At 33.8% G+C, this 18,297-nt stretch overlaps 1 protein-coding gene across 1 annotated transcript in view; it reads left to right on the top strand.

The window, feature by feature from the left end:
* CSMD1 (CUB and Sushi multiple domains 1) overlaps window positions 1-15,145 on the top strand; it is a 1,068,142-nt gene extending 1,052,997 nt beyond the window's left edge. Inside the window, exons 66-70 of the mRNA XM_041477428.1 lie at window positions 3,543-3,704; window positions 4,734-4,846; window positions 5,588-5,675; window positions 12,253-12,385; window positions 14,986-15,145. Coding sequence (XP_041333362.1) covers window positions 3,543-3,704; window positions 4,734-4,846; window positions 5,588-5,675; window positions 12,253-12,385; window positions 14,986-15,145 — 656 coding nt within the window. The remainder of the gene's footprint in view (window positions 1-3,542; window positions 3,705-4,733; window positions 4,847-5,587; window positions 5,676-12,252; window positions 12,386-14,985) is intronic.
* Window positions 15,146-18,297: the final 3,152 nt, after the last annotated feature.

The raw sequence follows: 18,297 nt of genomic DNA, 5'->3' as shown, positions 1-18,297 counted from the left end.
TAATTGTAGGGGTTAGTTTCAGTCAAAGTTCTGTCCTTCACATTGAAAGTGTTGTAAGAAGTATAAAAAACCCCAACCCAAAACCAGTTTTGGAAATATTCTTGGCCATCATTTCACATAAACTCTCCATGTACTCCAAGACAAGGTTTCCTAAACAGTGTGGACCAGCAGGCATGTGGCAAGGCAGGCAAACATTACTGTTTATTTTCTATGCCACCTCATGAACATGTATGCAGTTAACCTATTCCTCCTGCCAGTGACAAAATAGACAAATGCAACTGAGAAATCCTCAAAAAATGAAAAAAATGAAAGTCCTAATTTTGTTTATTAACTTATTTAACAATAAGCAGAGCTGTCACAAAATAAATGAGCTTGCAATTCTATATTTTGACTTTTAGCAAAGCTGCAGGGAAAATAAGATTAATGGTTCACACTCATGGCAATTCACAGAAGGACTCTGTAGAGTAGATGGGATAAAAAGGTATTTCTGCTAATAATTAAACTTCCTGGAGAGTTTATTAGTGAGAGTGTCAGGTGAATCCATAAATGAAATTCATTACTTCTACAGACTCACAGTAATGCAGGATATAGTGTTCATTCATTGTAATCAATATTCAGTCTTCATTTTTTGGAGGCTTCACCTCACCAAACACCTAAGGTATGCATTAATCTGCTACCACACAGGTTTTGAAGTTTCAATGCCAAATTAAAATGTAGACCTAGTTTCCAAATATATTCACCATGCAGAGTGTCAGTATCAATTCACGCATTATCATGTCTTTTATAACTAGTTTTTATAAGTACTACTTAAAAGCTATTAAAGAAATAATTAAATGCTGTTATGGAAAGTGCCAATAGTAAACAGAAAAGTGAAACTGTAACAAATAACAGTAATTAAGAAGAAAAAGTTTTAAGTGGTTTTCAAAAAACAGCTCTGCACTATTATTATGTGTTTTAAAATTCTTAATTCTCTTTGTTATAGAACATTAGGTATTTTGAAATGCTTTTTTTGCCTTGTTATGTTGACTTTTGTTACAATTTGATTTGCTGCTATCTGTATTTTGAACAGAATTAAGTTAAAATTGGTAAACTACAGTTTCCATAACAGAATAGATTCATGTTCTAGTTTTTCGCCTTTAGACAACTGAATGCAAGTTATATTTATTGGTTTGTTGAGGGTTTTTTGTTTGTTTGTTTGGGTTTTTTTTTGTCAGAGTTAATGTCTTTATAAACAATAGCAAACATTTTCACATGACTGAGTATAAGTTGCAACTAAAGAATTCTTAAAATATCCATGTGAGAATTAAGGACTATGTTACTCTGTTTGGTTTCCACTATTCTCACTGCTTTGTATAGTCTTCAAAATAATAGTTAGGAAGCTGTTTGAATGAGTAGCCATGGATTTTCCCAGTTGTCATGTCCTGAGAACAATCAGTGCAGTCAGTGCAGTATTGGAATACTAATAGCCAGTTCGTTCTACTCATTTTGCATTTGCCCACAGGGGGTGGGACCTTGTAAGAGTTCAGCATAATGGTATCAGAGCCTCTCCAAAGCAGCATGCCTGGGGACTGCAGCACTTGCATTTTAACATTTAAAAAAAACATGGCTGGGGAAGCAGTCATACAATTTTTTTTCCCCTACTGATTCTGTTCATCTGCAAGTGCAAACTCTGTAAATACTGTCAGTGGTACTGTTTTGCAAAGCTTAACAGCTATTATTGATAGAGTTTTAAACAAACTATGTACTGAAGATACTGGAATGTGGTGAAGGTATGGAGTCCTTTATAAAAGTATGGTGTCCTTTATAAAAGTCTTACATAGTACCTCTCTGGTTCATACCACTAATACTGGATGTTCACCTTCATGAGAATACTTCAGACACAGAATTTTGATTAAAAATATAGACAAGTAAAAATAATTGTAATATTTCTTTTTAGAATACCAAATTTCAAATTTAGCTATGCCACTATTTAGCAAAAATCAGAAATGCGTAGAAGGAAGAGTTTGAAGACCTTTTACAGAATCCATGTATTTGCAGAAATTATAAAAATTCTAAGGACTGTGACATACCAATGGAAATGTAATGCTGCAGATTTTTGATAGTAAGTTGAGCTAACCTTGTGTAAAGCCCCACTGACTTTACTTTGGAAATGGAACACTTCCAGTTATTCAAAGCCATTACACTCAAAGCCATTTAATCAGTCTCTGCTCGTTTGGAATCCAGTGATAGCTGGAATCCAGTGATAGAGCCAGTAACATGCAATGATATTTTGGAGTCATTCCACACTGAGCTTGAACATTTGCTTGTGACTTTTGCACAACTTAAAGGCAATAGACATGGAAGAAGTTATTTATTCTTTAGTCAACAGCTAATCAGCTCTCTGATTTTCAGATATCTTGCATGTCAAGTAGTATTGCCCTGGGTTTCTTTCTTGATTCATTTTTGCAATAAGTGATTAGGTAGAGGAGGCAATATCCATGGAATTTTTAAAAATGGATACAGATAATACCTGCACTGATAAATTTCCTTCAGTAAAGACAGCTGCCTTTATATGTGCTCAGCCTTTGACAAAATGAAAAAAAAAAAAACCCAAGATGCAAAAAAAAAGTGATTATTTAATTTAAGATTTTAATAAGACTGTGGAAACACTTCTTATGTCAGTCTTTAGTTATTTAGAAAGTATGATTTGTAGTAGTCATGGATAGTAAAGGTGAATTTTAATACTTGCCAGGGCTGTCATTTTGTCAAGATATGATGTGGTTAGTTAAATGATTTAAAATATGACATCTAATGCCTAAATAAAATTTTTTCTGTATAGAGGAAAGATACCAATCACATAAAATAAATAATCCAAATGCATATACTTCTTCCAATAATTTATGCTTCTTTTTGTAGGATTTTTACTTCAGATAGTTCAAAATGCAGTTGCTGAGAAACAGCAGGTTATTTTGAATAATAAAAAAATTTCATTATTTGAAAACTCCACTGTTCATAGGTACGCTAATATTGTATGGAAAAAGGCTTTGAAGTCTAAAAATGCCTGATAAAACTGTACCAGAAATTCAGTCAATTCAGTTGAATATTCATTTGATACTCAGTTCAAAATCACACAGTGCTGCTTCAATAGATCCATGAAACAAAAGGGATGGCCTAAGACAGTGTTTCCTTGCAGGAATCTCTGGTTTCAGAATACTTTCTTTTCCTCATAGCTTAAAGTACTTAAGCTTAAAGGGCTTTAGGGGAAGAGACCATTGTTTTCCATAATCTTGAGGACATTCACTGAATCACACAAGCTGTAAACTGTGAGGTTATTTGAGAACATATACCATGATGGACAGGTGTAGTATATTATAGGCAATTGTGTGGAAAGTTTATTAGATATATTGTCTGTATTGTTGTTCAAATTTTTGCTATAATACCTCCTTAGAACAGTGGATTGATTGTCTAAAACAATTACGAGCATAAGTATGGCTAGATTGTTATTTCATTGTAGTTTACTTCTTCCTTTGTTTCTTTCCCCCCCGCCCTCCACTTTTATTTAGTTCCTTCAGATGTGTTTTTTATAAATTCACTGTGGAAAGGGTTTTATGAATATTTAGGAAAAAGACAGCCTGCTACTCTCACTGTTGATTGGTTCAATACTACAAGCAGCAAAGTGAATGCCACGTTCATTGAGGCATCCAACATACAGCTCAAACTATCAGGTAGGTTCAGAATTTGGTGTTAAAGAAGTTCTTATGATATTTTTTTTTAATCTGCTCAGTTTTGATGCATTTTCATTCAAGTGGAAAATGAAACAAAAACTTTATATTTTTGCTAAAAATAATTTTCTTTTGCAAAAGGAAAGGTTTTAACGAAATGGTCTGCACAGGCTTCTTTCACTTCATGTGCAGTCACCCATCTATTTAAGCCATTATATTTCAAATAGATATTGAGGTAGGGTTTATTCATCTCAGACTGTTGGATACCATTGGTGTGTTGAAGTCACAGGAAATACTGAAGTGGCAGACAAAGTGTATATAGGCTTATTAAGAATTGTAAAGCTGGAAAGCTCAATTCATAAATATTGATTAATATCTACCTTAAAACAATGTGGTATTAATAACGACATAGCATGATATAGGCACAGATAATTAAATAACATTGTAAATTATGCATACCTTATAATCAACATCATTAATTCCTCTTTGCAAATCTAACTGAAGTTCAGAATTACCTTTCATTACAATATCATTGAAAAGAACACTATCAGGTATAACTATCTTTTAAGGTCAAGAGTTCAGAGACAACTGCAGTAGCTGGTTGCCAAACAGGAATTTTCTTTTACTGCACTACTGCTATCTACTGTAGCAATATACTGTTGTGACATCAGTAAAATCCATTTTTTTTCAGGTCAAGGAAATTCCAGGAAAGGAGTTCTATCTGTATTCAGAATTTCTAAAATACTGTGTAAAAACACAACTGTTCTTGCCTTATTCTGTATAAAATTAAAAAATACAAACCTATATTTGTATACTCTTTTCAAGTATGCGGCAAAACATCAGTTAAATAAGATCCAGCCATTACAGTACTTTAAATCTTGAGGTTTTTCATGTTATTAAATTGTTTTATTACAGAATGTTTTCTACAAACTCTTTTAGTTCTAAACTGATATAATTAGATTTTAAGGGATATTTGAACAAACTGATTGAAAATTTGCTTAAAAGGTATGTCTGCCTCCTTTATTTTAATAGGTGTTTACAAGAAGGAAGAAGCCCATTTGCTCTTGAAAGCTTTTCAAATTAAAGGACCAAGTGACATTTTTGTAAGCAAGTATGAAAACGACAACTGGGCACTAGATGGTTATGTAAGTACCCAGGTTGCCACAGATAAAGATGGCTGAGATTAAATTCTGAAGTAATTTGTGATAATCTGTGTAAATGTGTCCATTCTTTTGTCTTACAAATATGTAATCTAACACTCTGGATGTCAGTTTAGAGATTGGATTACCATTCTCTTTCAAAAATATGTATACAAACTTCTATCTACTGTACTCTGATTAGAATTTTTAGTATATGAAAGGGAAGGAGGAGTGCAGCAGCATATTTTGCCATGGTTTTGCCTCATTTCCTTAGATGGGAGTGGGAATTTTACCTTTAGTAATATTGTCCTTTTTTGATAAATTGTTCACTGTAATAAAAGTACACCGAATCTTGAAGAAAACGGTGCTATTTTACTTTTTGCATTTCTTCTTTCTGCCCCATGATACTTTCTATGGAAAATAGTTTTTAATCTGACAATTCAATAGGCTTCTGTATCTGCATACTAATTCCATTATGAGTATGGCATTTCAAGAATTTTAAAACCCAGATATATACATTAGGTATTTTTAAATAATTCCAGGTGTTATTTTGAATACCATTGCAGATAAATGAAATAAAATATTTGACGTAATAAATATTGTATTAAGCATAGAAAAGTCACTACTCTTTTAAAGGCTAAAAGTGAAGATCTTTGCTCCATATTATCTAGTCTGAGTCAGAAAAAAAAAGGCTAAATATTATTTATTAATTTCAGAAATCTTTTTTTCTCTTTCAACATATTCTAGGTATCCTCAGGGCTTGAAAGAGGAGTTTTTACTTATCAAGGTGATATACATGGAAAAGACTTTGGAAAATTTATGCTCCAAAGACAAGGTATATGCTTTCATAGATCTTTAATATGTATCAACTTTTGGGGTCTTGCAAGAATGAATTCAAATAATTGCTCAGCTACTTAGATGAAGTAGGCATGTTTATTTTACACTACTCCTCTCAAAAAACATAGCCAAATAGGCATATTTGAAATACACAGTTCAAAACCTTATTTAACTCTGCTTAACATGTTACTATCACATGTTTTCTAGTGTAGCAACCTAGTAAGTACAGGATGCTCTTAAAGAGAATGCCATTGCAAACACTTGCATTTCTTTTTGAAAGTACCAGGGATATCATGCAAAGCAAACACATTTCCTGCTTAAATATATAAACTGTAATCAGAATCATATAAGAAATTAAAAGGACAGAATCAACACTAATTTTGACAGTGTCATTTGGAGAGTGCTTGTTGCTGGTGGATGTTTTCAGAATGTATGTGTATATTTGACAGAATTTTGCTTCACTGTCAAAAATATTAAATGAGTGTCTGAGATATGTATTACAGCTATGGGCTCAAGTGCTCTAGCAACTGGTATAAGACTAGTTATTTTACTCATAAAATAGTTTTATTATAAAAACTAAAGTATTTACTTATGAAATATTCACTCATAAAATAGTTTTGGCAAATATCAAGTGTTGGCATCTGCATTTCCTGATCTTGGAACTACTGCAAAGTGGTCAAAGCACAGTGTATACACAGAAAAGTACTGGTCTAGGAAGAGGAGACAGCTTAGCCAATATCTCTATGGCAGACTGTATGTACATTTTATAAATTGCCTTGGTTCTGTTAGCTTCACTGCTACTGTACCCAGTGCTCTTTAGAGTCCTGGTGAATCTTTCTTGTACTTCTTTGTTCTATTAAGTACTGTAATAGTAGTTATGCTGTGGATTTGCTCATCCTGATCATCTCTTAAATTTAGTATGTTTAGTGACTAGGGGCAGAAACACATCTCTTCAGAGTCCCAATCTAAGAACTGCCAATTAATGAAGCCAAATATAAATTCAATCTTCAGAGTAAACTCTTGTGCGGGACAGATTTTGTGGCTGCCTCTACTTTCATACAGTCTTTACTACTGTAATGTCTAAGCTGCTTTTGCTTTCTTATTTTAGCTATCACACTGTAAGAGTAGAGCATCAACATTTGTTCAAACATCTGTCTGTTAAGCAGCCTTTGGTATCTTGAAACAATAAGAATGTGGTTGTTGTTTTTGTTTGGAGGGTATGTATATTTGTATTTGCTATTTTCTTAAGCAAGATCAAAAATATATCCATGGTTTGCCAGCTACATAAAATAGAAGTTTGATTCTATATGAAATTAATAACTCATAGTGGTAATTGAAGAATAAGCAGAAAGTTAAACAGTTAGAGAATTCTCCAGTGGATGTGTTCTACAGTAGTGGAAAATGTTGTCCATATCACCTTTTAGAGCTGTGATATAAGAGATCAGTTTTTATAAGGCTAGTAAGGAGCTAGAGTGTCCAAGTTCATCCTGCATTCCTGGATTAAGGACCTCTCATCTTCAGCTTTGACATCTCGGTAGAGAGCTTGCTGCAAATGCAGACACCATCTCTTTTACAAGATTGCTAAATAGGCACTGATTTTCTATAAATTGCTTATTCTTTATTGAATAATTAACAGCTAAAAGGAAACAGCAAATTCCCATTCAATACAGGCCATATTTGTCAATACCCTCTTATGTTCAAGGGTAATTTGCTTTGTTTTTTAAATCTATTCTGTTCATGAATATTTTGCTGAGATGATGCTCTCATATATCCTCTGTCTGAAGACTTAACATATTTCTGGTTTTTAAGTTTAATTATTTTCTGTCTTTACAGTAAGGCAAAAGTATACATAAACTGGTGCACACGTAAAGCAATATGAAATTTGCCATCTGCAAGCATATTTCAAAGACAGCATGTATGGAGAACTACTTGGTTAAGTGGGAAAGACCAATGTATTTTATGAATAATTTTCTGTAACACAATGCTAGAAAAAGACTTGTCTCAGTGGGTATCAAAGGATCACAGAATATTCTGAGTTGGAAGGGACCCACAAGGAAAATCATATCCAGCTCTTAAATGAATGACTCATACAGCAATCAAACCCACAATGTTGGCATTAGAACTGTGCTCAAACAACTGTGTATGCTCAGTCTTCGAACTTAATGACATGAAAACAGAAAGAACTTTTCTTTCTTAGTACTTTTCATCTTCTCTCAGAAGCAATTTTGGTTGTAGCCTTAGGAAACAACCCAAAGGACAAAGATCTGTTATAAGTCTGTTTAGAGAACTAAAACTGTACCTGAGCCTTCTTAAAAGGCCCAAGTTGTGACACCAAATTATTTAACCTTTTTTGCCCAGTAAACTAATTTCTGAGGGCTTTTTGTTAGGTTATAGCAACTTGGTTTTTAAAGGATGCAAGTCTTTGGCTAAGTTCAGTTTCAGCAATTGCTGAGTGCCCATGCCTCAACACTAAATTTGTAGAAGATGTGTATTCTAAAATTTTGTTCATTCCAGTCTGGACACTTCTTTTAAAATTGTGTAAAATGGTGGGTTTGTGAGAAGAAAAACCTTCTTCACAAAATTATTATTTTCCTGTATTTATTTTCTCTGGGCAAATACAAGGACCCTCCTCTTGTCTTTCCTCTAACTACTTTTTGACTTGTCTAGATTGACATGACATATTAACAAAAAATGAAATATGCATAATTAATTTGCATCTGTGTTATATTAGATCAATGGCTGTGGAATATACATTCATTACTGGAAATTAATAAACTCTTAGAAGTGTTGAATATCATGAGATGTGAATTTTAAATTTCACTCTATAAATCATCGTTCCTCTCCAGATCATTTCATACAACTTCATCATTCACAAGAAAACTCTACATCTAAACAGGGTACTGAAAGATCCAGAGTACAGAGCTGTTGTGTGTTAGCTAAAGCACAAACAGATATCTGGAGTAATGAGCTATGAAACTGTTTGGTAAAACACATCTACACCCAGTGAGGCACCTATCCAAAGAGTCTTTGCTGTCCAGCAGGTTCAGTCAGGTGAAGAAGCTCCAGCCTATGTTGTTCCTTGGAAGCTGCAGATTTTCTTTGTGTTGGTATTTTTTTCTCTTAAATCCTTGACCTGCTAACCCTCCTTGTCCCCAAAATTACTCTTAGGCATGTAATTCTACTTTTCATAATCTTGCATGGCTTTTGCTGTCACATTTTCTCTGACTTGAACAGCATTTCTCTTAGTAAAACTGAGCCATGCTGTACAGAAGCCAGTCAACTAAAACCCTGAGCTAGGAGACAAAGGAGATATATGATAGACCCACACAATGATAAGATGTTCTTAATCACAGAATCAGGGAAAGGCTTGGGTCAGAACAGCAGGGTTGCCATCATGACATCAGATTGCACAGAATTTTCTTTAAGTATTATTTTCTATTAGGTATAAATGACAATGCTTTTCAATCACCTCAATAATAAAAGTACACAGCTTGTACATTAATGAATTCACTGTGTGTTATCAAAATTTGAATTCACCTGACTGCTGCTGTTTTAGGAGGCTAAAGCCCTGTTATTATGTGAACTGTTAAAAAAAAAACCAAAAACATTTATAATCTTACTGAACATCCCTCTTTTAAATAACACATTTCCCAGTGACAAAATATGGCTGTTTTTATCAAAAGTAAATCAAATTATCTTTTGCATACATTTTGTGTGTTTGTGTATATTTAGTGATTTCCACTTTTCTGTTTTTAGATGTGGTAGCAATTACTACCTTAGTTTGGGCAGTACAAAGATAATGCTGTCAGGAGAATGACAAAGTTCACATCGGGATATGTTTAATCACAAACAGATCTGAAAATTATTATAATGAGTACACCAGACCATGTTGAAATTATACTCAGTCTCATACATGACTGAAATTCAGATTATGCAAAACTGCAGTGAAGGTTTTTTTCCTAATGAAAAGCACGTGCAATGCAGAGTCTGAACCTGGTCAATTCAAGGTTGAAACTCTCCAATTAAAGCTTGTAAACTTCAGTCAAAAATCTCTAGTTTCGTTACATTAAGTGTGGTACTTCAAAAACTGTAGAGATATAGAATACGTCTATTACCTCCACTAGAAGTCTTGTGTAAAGTATTAAATGTGAATCGGTTATCCAACATAAATAACTTAAAGGAAACTCTTTAAGTGTAAATTTGTGCCTGATTTTAAATTTTGAGCTACAAAACACTTTTTAAAAATTAACTAAATAAACCAAAAAGTACATACTAAGAACTGGTTTTTTTATGAATGTTATAGTTCTTCTGCTGCTTGTACATTAAAATATATCTATCATATATGGTAGATATATGATGATATATATGCATGATGATAGCTTTGATATATAAGCTAAGATTTCATTGATCATACATATTTCTATTGAAATTTGTATAAGAATTTGGATATTAATTCCAGATTTTTGTTGTGTAAGTTGATGTCAATGAATTTGATAATTTCCTTATTTTTTATTAATTACTCCAACTAATTGAAAAAACAGCTGGAGATTGTGGTGGTACAGGATGAAGAAAGTGATAACTGAATGTGTTTGTTTGTTTGGTTTTTTTTAGAGTTTGTCACTTCTTCTAATCAATAAAAAACATTTAAATCAGTACTTCTAAAACTTCTGTTAACTGTTTGATTTACCATAGATGTCTGTCTTTAATTTAGATAAGTTTGAGGATGTCCAGTACATGTGCAATGTAGTACAAATACATAAATTTACATCAAATGTATTTCCACAGCTTGAGTTTTGGGACTAGGACTGGATTACCAAATCCCAAGATTTTTATAAAATGGCTGTATTCTAAAACAGTTCAATGTTCAGAGTAGTGTGATGAAGCTCATAATATGATCCCATCTACCACAACAATAGGTTTATTAATTTGAAAAGGTTTTCCTTCACCAGTTCTGCAGAGAAATGTGTAGAGAAGTCTAAAACATGACAGAAAATTAAGACAGTGAAAAAGATTGTAGTGCAATATTTTGTCATATTTTAAGTGATCAAATGTAGCAATACTGAAATTTCTAGGGAGGTTAGGTTCATTTTAAAGGCCTTAGTTACTTCCTAAAATTTAATACATTTTTAAAATTAAATGTGCCAAAGCTTTTTTAATATTGACACTTGAAACATCTATGGTTTAAAGATATCTCACAAAAAACCCCAAACTTATCTCATTTGCCTTTTCCATTGAGCTTGAACTGCAAGAAATCATAGAATGGTAGAATGACTTGAGTTGGAAGAGACCTTAGAGATAATTTAGTTCTAAACCACATGCTGTAGGCAGGGATACTATTCACTAGATCAGATTGCCAGTGCCCCATCCAATCTGACCTTGAGCACTTCCTGGGATCATAGGAGAATTATTACTTTTCCCTGGTTTTTGGTTGTTTTTTTGTTTGGTTTTGTTTTTTTTCAGTTTTTGAACTTCTTTAGATGCTTTAGAAGACTGGTGAAATTAGGATAGTGGCCATGTCTCTGCTGTATAACTGGTTTGCACTGTAGTCCTAAAAAAGACTTGATTGATACTGCTGCTGTCAATTAGGGAGTTGTGGTGTTTGAAACACCCTGTACTGGTGGTTTGGAGCATTTCTGAGAGGTAAACAGCAGTGTCTTCTGTTCTTCTCCACTCTCAATAGCAATAATACCCCAGAATATCAAGCACAGATACTTGCCCAAGCCCGATCCTCTCCGTACATTCTCTCTATCCTGGTCCTTCTTTCTTGAATGGGACCTATATTTCTTTCTGAAGAGCTATGAGTTCAAACTGGCCACATGGAGTTGGATCTCAAAAACCAATTTATTCTATAAAATTTTCTGTATTTTTCATAATTAAATTGTCTTTCATCATTCACAATTTGAATTACCAAGGTGGTCAACCAGTTAAGCAACTTAGTGATGTGTCTCTTTATACTGATGAAAAAATGTGTTCTGCAAAATGCTTTACAGTCCAGGTTATCTGCCTGTCCACAACAGGAGCCCAGCGAGGCCGTGCCACAGGCCACTGCATTTGTACTCTCTGCACTGTTCTATCCACAGCTGCTGGAGGGACGTGGACACAGGTGCAGACTTGGGAGGGCTACTGAGCCAAGCAAAACCTCTGATTTATTGCAGCCACCTCAGTTTTTCCTGCCTTGTTCTTGTTTGTTGTGGTCTTGCATTGCTTGTTGTTCCCAAGATGAATATTAAGACTGCTGGTATACAGTACTTTTGCAGAATTGATTTGTTTTTTAGAAGTTATATTGCTTAAATTTCTTAAATTATCATCAGATTATTATATAAATAATCATAATTATTTTACTTGCTGAATACTATTTTCAAATAATTTTGATATACCATGAAGTGGTATTAACAATATTTATACTATGATTCTGCATGCTATTTATTTCAAGTTTTTAAAATATAATTATTTGATCAAGACATCATTTTAACTCTTGAATAAAAAGAACATCATTAGCTAGATAACATGGGGATGTTACTTCTCCCCATAGATAACGTGGAAATTTTATTTCTGCCCGTTTTTTTTTATTTCAGGTCCTTTAAGTGCAGACACAGACCTTTCAAATCACTATTATGGTACAAACAGCAGTTCAGTTGCAGCTGCCATCCTGGTACCGTTCTTTGCTCTAATATTATCAGGGTTTGCATTTTACCTCTACAAACACAGGTATTGTAAATGTTATTTATTCAATAATTTATAAGCTTTTTAGTTTGATTTTGGTAGGTAACTAGAGAGCACATTGCTAAAAGCTTTTAAGAACATCTTTGCTCTAGAAAGACAAATATTTCTAGGTATTCCCATGAAGGAGTTCAGTGAAGGGCAGTTCTTAATGGTGTAAATTTTGAAAAATGAGTTGCTCTGTTAAGGAGCAAAGACCTTTCAGCCTTCTTGGTTCGTTAGGCTGAATCTGATTGAAATCTGAGGTCACATATTCTATTTTTTCATTTTAATGCTTTATTAAATTGAATGTATGCTACTTCTTTCAAAAAGCTTATTAGTATTAATTATGCAAGCTGAAAAATCCATAAATCCCATGAGGGAACAGCCCATAATGCCGCTACTTATAGTATGTGCTGAGTCAGCTAGTGATTACTATAAGAATTGGCACCACTACAGGTCACATGGATCTTTTATATGTCACTAGATAATAGAATAAATCCAACAATGTTGTCTGAAATCTGGTTTGAAGGCTGATATCTATATATCTTCTGAAAATTTGTTCATTCTGAAAACTATTTGCATATAGTATATAACAGGAGCATGCTTTTTAAACTTTTGTTCTATAATCATGATACCAAGAGTATTTTGTAACTGCAAGAAATCACACAGACAATCTGAGCTCCAGTGCCCTACGATGCAGTAGACTGTCTGCCCACCTCAGCATTAGATGGTTTGGAGAAACAAATTGCCATGGGGCTTGAACTTGGGAACTGCAGTTAAAATGATCCATGTCCTGAAATGTAGTATAGCTTTTTGTTGACAAAAACTGCTCAGGAGGGGCTGTCAACTATGTCTTCAAACTTGATATTGTAAGATGCTTTTCTGATGCCTACAGGTCTACATTTTCAGACAGCTCCTGTTCTGCAGTGGTGGGGGGTGCTTTAAGAGCATCATGAATGCCCAGGCATTTGGATATGGAGAAGAGATAGAATGAAAAGGGAATATTGCTTAGAAAGAGGAGAAAAACTCATAAAAATTTATTTTGTGACATAGGGGTACATTTAGTAGTTTATCCTGGGAAATTTTTGATGCCCTACATCAGCAGTATGTATTTAAGAGAGATAAAACTAATTCTTTAGACAAGCAGCTATAATCCCTCTGTTAATGGTATGGCTGGTTCAGCATTGCAGTTCTGTCAAATTTAAATGTATTATATTTGAGATAGGAGATGTTTCTCTTAATATTTCAAAGAATATTTTTCCCTTTGTTCTGTTTTTGATTAATTACTTACACTGAACTGCAGGTTTTAGAGGGGATGTCAGTGTCATATTACCATCGAAAAATTAACAAGTTGATTAGTGAGGTGAATTAATTTTAGGTCAAACTTTATTATTTCCAAAAGAAAGGATATTCCAATAGAAAGAGAATAGAATCTATACATTTTGTAATTGCATTTTGAAATTACATTAATGATCAAAATAACAACATGAAACTTTCAAAATGATGCAGTGGTAGTTATGCCCCTAGAGGGTCTCTGTAACAGAGAATTTGAAGGTCTTAGGGTACAATTTTATGGATGTTTCTGCTGTGCCTATCTCACACAAACATCATCTAATTAGAACCAAGGTTGTTAAATCTTTTTTACACAGTTGTACCTTTTATCTAGCTGACAGGGATTACTTCAGGAATGAAGACTGCATCCCAATCTTTCTGAGCAAAATTAAAATATATTTAATTACTTGTACCTAGGAAAGCTCCTAGTTAACTTCTAAGATTGTTTAGTAGTTATAAAATTAAAATAGGCATATCTAAAAACATATTTATTAGTAACAGAATTATTTCCATGTTGTCAATTTTCCATTAGTGATATCTTTCAGTGATAGCTTTCCCTATCTGCTATCCAAAAGAATAATTTTATAAGAAGAATTTGACTTTCAAGAACCCTTTTCTGAAGTTATATAATGAGATTCTAAATTGTTTTATTAAGCAACAAGTACTTACATTTTGTACTCTTTTCTCCTTTCTTGCCTTATTACAATTATATGTATAAAACAATATACTCAATTTATTATATTTCTTTAGATACTCCTAGATACTAAGAGATTTATGTTTAATATATTAAAATATAATATCATAGGATATCACTTTGCTAGATATATCAGAAAATATGCACAATTCCAGTTTATTTGCATTTAATTATTGGCTTAATTGTTCTAACAGAGCTTTGCATAAAAATGTGAACATTCTTGAAATTTTGATAAATCTTTTATGGTGAGAAAACAGTATCAAAAATAAAAAATTGGTTAGTTTCAGTATCATTTGATGCTGAATTGTCAACATTCATGTGAATATCGGTCAGGATTTGATCAATCTGATTACAGGTATTTGGACAAGGTATTTAGCAGTGGTTATTGTTGGTACAGAGGTGGAAAGACATGCTGTGTGAGATCTACCTGCAGTAACTGGAATTGCAGACACTTACCTGGCGGTTGCTACCACTAAGCAGTGCAAGATGTTCCGGACACTTGCTGTTGTATGTAGACAGAGTGGAACTGTTAGAATGTCTATTATTGCTAACGATAATTTCCTTTCTTTTTTTTCCTCAGAACAAGACCAAAAGTACAGTACAATGGATATGCTGGACATGAAAATAGTAATGGACAAGCTTCATTTGAAAATCCCATGTATGACACAAACTTAAAACCCACAGAGGCAAAGGCTGTGAGGTTTGATACGACTCTGAACACAGTTTGTACAGTGGTATAGCCTTCAGTGCCCAATATGACTGATTCATAGCCATACCTCTGATGGACAAGCAGTAATTCCTTTGGTGCCATATACCAGTTTCCCTTCTCTTGGCTTTGCTGCTGTAATCTTTAACATCTTCTGTCAGCCTACATGCAGCTAAATTTTCTGGTAAAAACGTGTCAGTCTTCGGGGGATCAGACAAAGAATATTTTTTCATCTTAAAGTTGGATCAAAATGCCTGGCTGCATCTGCTTCAAACCAAGGCACACTTTAAGGAAGACTGCCAAGTCATGCCAATTTGTCATATTTAATGCCTCAGACTCTCATATTTGTATGCGGCTGAATGCCTTTCAATGTGTTCTTCTGGGCACTTGGATAAATCCTTTGAGTACTGTGACAAATGATAGCACCACAGATTATCCCCGCGAATATTCTGAAGAAATAAAGCTCTCTTGAAGGAGGAGACAGCCTTCCTTGAGGTTGCATACACTTGCAAATGCTTTACCATTGAAATCTTGCTAAAATTAGGAAAACTTACAGTATATTTTATTCATAGGGCAGTTTTGCCAATTCCCCAATCAGCCGTTAATATCGCAAAATATTAATGCACAATTTTTTTGCACTAGGGTATAATGGCTGACTGAGTAAGATACTGGTAAAAATATACAGGGTTTCTACACACTGTCCATTGTATATAGACATTTACTCACCCTTTGCCAAGCAAAACATTCCAGAATAAATTTACTTGGAGTATTAAATTGACCCCCAAGTTTAGCACCAGTTAAAATCTTGTGCTATAGAGGATAATGTTTCTTTTGTCAATTTTTGACTAAATTTCTTTGTAAACATGATTACAAGTCACTGGGGACTTTCAGCCAGAACAACAGCCCATATCTAAGAAATTTTCATTGCCACTATTGTTTTCTTCTGAAATCAGTCATCAATCACCACTGTCAGTATCATACTATGTAACAGCAGGGGGGTTAGCAGCTATTGCTGCTTGCCATGTACAAATGTGAATAGTAATTTATTTTAGATAGCTCATAAAGCCTGTGAGCCTGTGCTCATAATACAGTCTTCCCTTTTGCATTTTTTTCCATTTTTCCTTTAATATGACGTAATTTTCTGATGTTACATGGAACTAAAACACATCACAGTAGCGTAGAAAAACCCAGGGCAAATTGTCCATAAAAAGTGGTCATTCAGTTTCTACCTTGAACAAAGAGAAAAATTCAACTATCTTTGCTTTCTGTTTATTTTAAATTTTTTTAAACACACTGCTTACTGCTTTTGTACTTACACAGTTTGACAGAGACATTTATACACATAAAGGTTGAGTAATCATTAGTGTTTGCATAGAATTAGATGTTTTATTGATTGAAAATAAAAATGCCATTGGGCAGATTAATTAAATTGAGTTTTAAAAATAGGAAATAATAGTAAATAATGAAGCAAAATCTGGTTTTAGTCATACACATTGAGTTCAAAAAACAGGAAAGTTGTTTTGCTTTTCTTCTAATTCAGGGCTGGTTTTTTGATGCTGTTTTTTTGTTTTAGTTTTCTGAATTCCAAAACGTCCTATTGTCCTATTGCTATCTAAGCCTGTTGAAAAGTTTTTTCTGAACTCCATATGTGTGTAGGTCTGGCTGTTATACACAAAACAAAAAGGTAATATAAGCCCAGTAACAGGTTTTTCAGCTAATGTTGCAGAATGCAACAAAAAATTCCAAAGGTAACCCTTGGTCAGTTTAACAACTACATCTATTAGATGAAAAATACCAGCAATATAATACATAATAATTGTAGGGCCTGCAGCTGTTATGTTCCTCATATGAGCAAGAAACTCTGAAGAAAATTTAATAAATAATCCTTTCCAGTCAGTTCCTTGTTCATTTTGTTTCTAGTTTTTTGCTTTCTTTTGTTTTTGTTTTTCCTGAAGTTATTGTGCAGTAAGTTTCATTTAGTTGTCCCATCTCAGAGCCCTTCACATTTTCAGAGAAAGAGCAGTCATCAGATAAAAGCTGTCTTGATCCTCCCCCGCATAGAGGAAGTTGCTTGGCAAATGAAGAGCTTCTGTAGGAACAGTGGGCCAGGAAGGAGGATATTGTCTGAGTAAAGTTTCTGACAGGTGTTAAAAATTGACATTGCTGCATTAAAAGTCTTTCTGTAGTGGCAATGACAGAAAAAAAAATGGAGTTTTGAAAACAAAATACATAGCTTTTATTGATGTTTTCTAGTCCTGTCATTACAGTGTATGCTTCAGTGCCCTGTCTCACCACCAAGGAATGTGTTGGAGGATAAAAGAGAATATTTAAATGGTTTGGTCTTTTGTATTAGAGAGCCCAGATTCCATGAATCCATTATTCAGTGGTTCATTTGAGGAGGTAATGTAACAATTGCTTATCCTGAGTGAGTGCTCTTTGATCAGGGACACTCAAAAGGAACACACTAACAAAATATCCTAAGAAGTTTGCTAGGAGTGTTGATTAAACAGGAGCTTCACACTGGAACCCAAGTAAAACCAAAGTTTAATCAGTTCTACCCACACCTTTCAAATTCCTGTCCTTCTCCGCTGTGTTTGAGTCTTCTGTTCAGGTTGGATCTCCTCCTCCTGAAGTTATTACACAGAGGGCTGTGTATGCATGCACTTAGATATGGTGCTTCTTCAGAGTGAGGCTCTTAAGATGATGTGCAGTGACTGGGAAATGGCAGCCAGGAAATCTGGTTTTTTCATATAAATGCAGAAGACTTTTCCCCCAGCGTTGACCAGATCATTATGACAGGCTAATAATACATGCTATATTTTTTTTAAAAAAACAGGTTATGTGCTTCAAAGCTGTTAAAAACTGCTGCTTGTATCACACATCTTGCCTTTCTCCAGGCTAGCTGCAATAATTTTTTTTCTTGTGTAAAATATTTTGTAAACAAAAAAAGAATTGTTATTAAAAAAATTTAAAAAAAAGTGGGAGGGTGGGGGGATTGGGGAGAACGCCGCATAATGACCAAGTCAATCTAATTTTCATTCCCACTATTCCATTCTGCCATTTCACTACCATGCTGCTGTGACATGAAGTAGGTGCAAAAGAACTTTTTGTACAGAGATATATTTTTTATGAAGAATTTGTAAAATTATTAAATATGATGTACTTTTTTGATTAATGTAGGTAAAT

The sequence above is a fragment of the Pyrgilauda ruficollis genome, unplaced genomic scaffold, assembly GCF_017590135.1.
Source record: "Pyrgilauda ruficollis isolate IOZ18807 unplaced genomic scaffold, ASM1759013v1 scaffold40, whole genome shotgun sequence".
Classification (NCBI taxonomy): Eukaryota; Metazoa; Chordata; class Aves; order Passeriformes; family Passeridae; genus Pyrgilauda; species Pyrgilauda ruficollis.
The sequence above is the reverse complement of the archived record's forward strand: the minus strand, read 5'-3'. Positions and strand labels throughout refer to the sequence as shown.